The sequence below is a fragment of the Zea mays genome, chromosome 5 (genome assembly GCF_902167145.1).
Source record: "Zea mays cultivar B73 chromosome 5, Zm-B73-REFERENCE-NAM-5.0, whole genome shotgun sequence".
Lineage (NCBI taxonomy): Eukaryota > Viridiplantae > Streptophyta > Magnoliopsida > Poales > Poaceae > Zea > Zea mays.
The window spans coordinates 97,402,023-97,406,576 of record NC_050100.1 but is presented as its reverse complement, the minus strand read 5'-3'; the positions used below and the strand labels follow the sequence as shown (position 1 = coordinate 97,406,576).

Sequence of the window (4,554 nt, the reverse complement as noted above, 5' to 3'; positions counted from 1 at the left end):
AAGAAGGCACACCTGGAAACCGATAAAGCTTCTTTTACCGAGTGTTGTGGCCGAGACACTCGGTAAACAAGCAACCTTTGCCGACTACGTCCTAATGCACTCGGCAAAGAGATTGGCAAAGGGGTCCACTGGTGCTCCCGTTGCCGAGAGCTAGTCCTGCTGGTACTCTTGGAGCACTCGGTAAAGGGACTGGCAATGGTGCCCACGGGGCTTTTTGTCGGGCGCTAGTTCAGCAGACATTCGACAAAGAGGAAGCCTTTGCCGAGTGTCATGTAAGACACTCGGCAAAGGCTCTGTCACCGTCACTTGGTGCCATGACAATGACTTTTCTTTGCTGAGTGCTCGACAAAAAGTACTCGACAAAGAAGTTATTGCCGATGTACAGTTCGTCGAGACTTTTTTGCTGAGAGTCACACTTGGTAAAGACTTCGCCGAGTGTTAAGCACTCGGCAAAGCAGGTGTGTCCGGTAGTGAATATTTAGTAATATAGCATGTGAATTTGCTCTTTTGTAGTACACAATATACCCCCGATACTGTTTATTTACTTTAGATTGTACTGTTTGCATGAATTTGAGATCTGCCATGAAACTAGATGGTGCATGCTTCTGGATTACAGCAATAACAACACATCGGGTGCTGATCAGAAATTACAGTGGTTGAAATGTTTCAGAATATTCAAGTTAGTTGTCTTTTTTTTCAGTCAAAGTCAAGGGGAAGAACAGACCTACACCTAGGCCAGTGCCTTTTAATTAATCATCATCATGAGAGGATGACAAAGATTTCACTGTTTTAATCAACACTAGATTATCTTAATGTGCTTATAATATTTAGTCCATGACGCGCACGAGTGCACTTCCCGAGCTTTCCAGCTATATGTGTCGAATCATGTCACGAGGTGCATGGAAAAAAATATTAATCTCATGTTCTGATCTCGAGATGATCTGAGTAGGCATCACTGAAGACTTCAGTAGTTAAAGCTAGAGTTACTCGGCTTCCGATGGTTGAAGTTCATTTTAACTTTGTTATTAACGCTTCCCTGCAAAGCAAAATGCCTAATCAACAAGATCCAACCGTGTTGTCTTGCTGCAATACAATTTCTTGCATGGAAACTGCTGTGGTCTCAAGATGTTTGTATCCCATTGCTCTAACAGTTTGGTTTTAGGATTTAGGAAGGATAGTGGGCAATGGAAGGTAAACTTCTTCACAAACTTTTTATTTGGTAGGAAAGAATTGTTCTCTTTGTCAATTGACCTTACAACCGTATCTTTTATGCTCTATATCTGACACACTTCTTGCCTATGGACATGTATAATTAGCCAGGGCTTATATTTGTTACAACAAGAGGCATTTCTAGGATGCCATTTTTAACATCTTTAAGTTGCATTTTTTATGTGCTACTACATTTCGTCATGAACTTTTTTGAGATAATAGGAAGTATTGTTTTTTATATATACCACGAATAGTGGAAATTCTTGCTTCTTTAAATATAGCTGTTTGATGATTTGTTATTTTATTAAACGTGCTATGCATAATTTGACCAGTTTGTTGCCAGCAGTCCCCCTTTCCCTTCTTTTTTTCCTTTCCTTTTTTTTATGGTGTATCTCCTTTTCTGTATATTTATTATTTATAAACTCATTGCATGTTTAGATACAAAATTACACCTTGGGGTTTAGCTATTGAATTTATATAAATAATTAAATACTAATATTTAATGTTTATTATTGGATTTAGTTGTCATGTCAAGTATTAAGGACAATGACATAATGGATTCCATGTCTAGATATTAATCTTACTTAATGGCCTACTAAAAACTATGGACAAATTTAGTTTTCTGAGCAAATAACAGCATACTTAAAGAACTTCGAAAAGGGGATAACATGAACTATGTTAAAGCATACATATATATAAACTGGTGCACCAACTTGAAGAATTGAGTACAATTGCCTCTAGTGATGTATTTTAATCACATGGTAGTACTGAGACAAAATTCTATCATTGTTGCACCAGTTTAGTCCAAGAGATAAAGAACATGAAAGAAGTAAAGAAAAGGGAAAATAATTAACTATTGAATTTATTAGCACAAAGGCGATCTCTGAGGAACCCCTTTCCTTCTGCTCATATTTGTGGCCATGTCTTCTTCAGACACTCTGTTTGCAGACCGTGCACAAATATATGGTCCACTCCGTTTTTTCCGAACAAAATTTGTGCACGGCACACTCAAATTCTCCGAGTCCGATGATCCCATGGGCTCATCAACATCAACAAGGGTTGAGTGAGTTGTGTCGTCATCAGCATCATGAGGAATGAAGAAATCAGGGCCAAGCTGCAAGGTCTTGCATGGGCGCAAATATGCTGACAATTTTTTCTTCTGTCGTAGTATATACTCTACCTGAAAATGATGCATACTATGAAACAAATTTTTTTATAACTGGCATGAATATTGCATGACAAACAAGTTCGAAATACTTGCTCTTCCTAACGACCTTTTAGATCATAATTATTCTGCTCCCCTCATTTAGCATGAATTTTATTTTCTGAAACATAGTAGGATAACCATAGCATATCAGTTCGAGTTAATCACCTTGCAATCCAGAGAGCAGTGGAAATACGGTTCTTGAAGGCTCCTGTCGCAGGAGGTGCAGATATTCCCTGAACCCTTGAATTGCCTATTCTGTGGTCTCTTCTTCAGGAAAACAACCTTAGAGCTGTTAATAGTATAAGACTGCACCACGTTGATACAGAATTATAAGCCTTCTTGCATCTTGAACCTCAGAACAACACCAGAGTCACATGCATGCACTGTGCATAATTGATATACCTGAACACTAGAGCAATCAATAAGCTTCTCCAGGTCCTCCAGCCGGACAACGTCATGGTAGACGTATCGCCGCACCTGCAGGAGCCTGTGTGCACGGTGTGCTGCCACACAGTGTGGGCAGATGCTAGTGCAGCAGTCAAGGCAACAGATGTTCTTCTCGTTCTTCTTGGCATGCTCATGGAAAGAGCATGCTACGAAGAACTTCTGTGTGTCAAGGGCCTCTAGCCATCCTGGCTTCCACATTGCCTGCTGGTGTTGCCCAATTCCATATATTTTTTTTTGCTCAATAAATGGCGATTTCATACGAGAATTCACATGAAAACATGAAGGTTAGAGTCCTTACCATGATCATGTGCGCGGTTGTAAAGCCCTCTGGTGTTGTGTGTGTTCTAGGTTTTGGATGGGGTGGGGTGTTTTGAAGAAGGGAGAGAGAGAGAGACGTATGAGAGCTTATGAAGGATGGGGAGGGAGGAGGGGTGTGTAGTATGCTTGTTAGAAGTATTAATGAGACAACCAGGAGAGGGGGCTATATATATTTGCATCACTCGGCCTTTTGACGGTTGACTCCTTAATCTATGGCACTATCGTGGAATGCACCTTGCTCTAAGGCAGAGTGATAGGCATGTGTAGCTGCTTTATGAATCAAATTTAGAACATGTTCCGTAATTGCTGTTGTAAGTGCTGGGATGCTGTACATCAAAAAAGGGTACCTGATCTTGTAATAGCTGCTCTTGGCTCATACATAATTTGGACACACTTTCCCTTCCCTTGTCATAGAAAAGTCTGCTTTATTCGCTTGTCATAGAAAAATCCTGAAACAGATAATTCTTTTTTTTTTGAATTTCACGGTTGACAGGTGCGACTTCAATTTTCAAAACTGGTCCAAATAAACTGTGTCAGCATTGAGTATTTAGTTTGCATGACCACAATCATGAATTTCTAGCGCCCAATTAATGTGATAACTTGGACGGGTGGTCTATTACTGTATCACTATATAGATTTATATGACATAATAATTTTCAGAATCATGACAAGTTACCATGCAGAGAAGATTATTGTAAGTTAAAATCTTGCCCATTCTTGTTAGTTCTTGATTTTGAATGTATTAATGCCAATATCATAGCATTCTCCCTTCTTCCAACAAACAGAAAAGGAAAACATTTCACAGGTTCCATTGTGTTGACATTGGAACACACCAAGGCCTGAAGTTTTACCAAATAGATCCTTTGTATCTCTTGGAGATTGGGCTAATGTGACATGTACATAGTTAGCCAACAAAACACACAAAAACAATTCTGGAGGGGAGAAAGGGGAGGTGAGGCGAACGTGGATGCTGTTTCTAGTGTTTCCCAACCCTTGTGCCAACTTTTTAACTTATGACTGAAAGCTCAAATCTCTAGCCTTGGCACCAGAGCGCACCTCTCTTAAACAAAAGATTATGCAGTGCCCAAGGAGCCACTTTGATTCCTTGTTTGGAGCCATATGTGTGGTGGCGAGTACGGCCTTTCTTGGGCAGCACACGCATACACAGTACAAATCGACAGCCTCCACTAACAAATTGATGCCTTGGGCTTTGCCCCCCCATCGTGTTTGCTACAGGACAGGTTCTGTTTTACTTGAGTTTTAAACTTCAAATGGTACACCACGAAATCTGCTTCAGTTGTGTATTCTGTGAATTGTTTTGGGGGAATCGGCATCCTTTTCAATCTTCAGATGGTTTTGTTTCGAATACAAAT

The 4,554-nt window shown here is 40.1% G+C and overlaps 1 protein-coding gene across 2 annotated transcripts; it reads right to left on the bottom strand.

Annotated features, from left to right (window-relative positions):
* Positions 1–1,851: 1,851 nt before the first annotated feature.
* LOC103626730 (PLATZ transcription factor family protein) lies at positions 1,852–3,328 on the bottom strand. Of its 2 annotated transcripts, none has more exons than XM_008647114.2 (4): positions 3,162–3,328; positions 2,819–3,064; positions 2,582–2,722; positions 1,852–2,389 (listed from the first exon to the last, which is right to left on the bottom strand). In XM_008647114.2, exons 1-4 carry the CDS (start codon positions 3,168–3,170, stop codon positions 2,075–2,077), a joined length of 711 nt encoding a protein of 236 aa, XP_008645336.1. In that variant the 5' UTR covers positions 3,171–3,328; the 3' UTR covers positions 1,852–2,074. The 2 variants fall into 2 exon arrangements, with proteins under 2 accessions (XP_008645336.1, XP_008645335.1); XM_008647113.3 differs by having other exon boundaries at positions 2,819–3,067; positions 3,162–3,327.
* Positions 3,329–4,554: the final 1,226 nt, after the last annotated feature.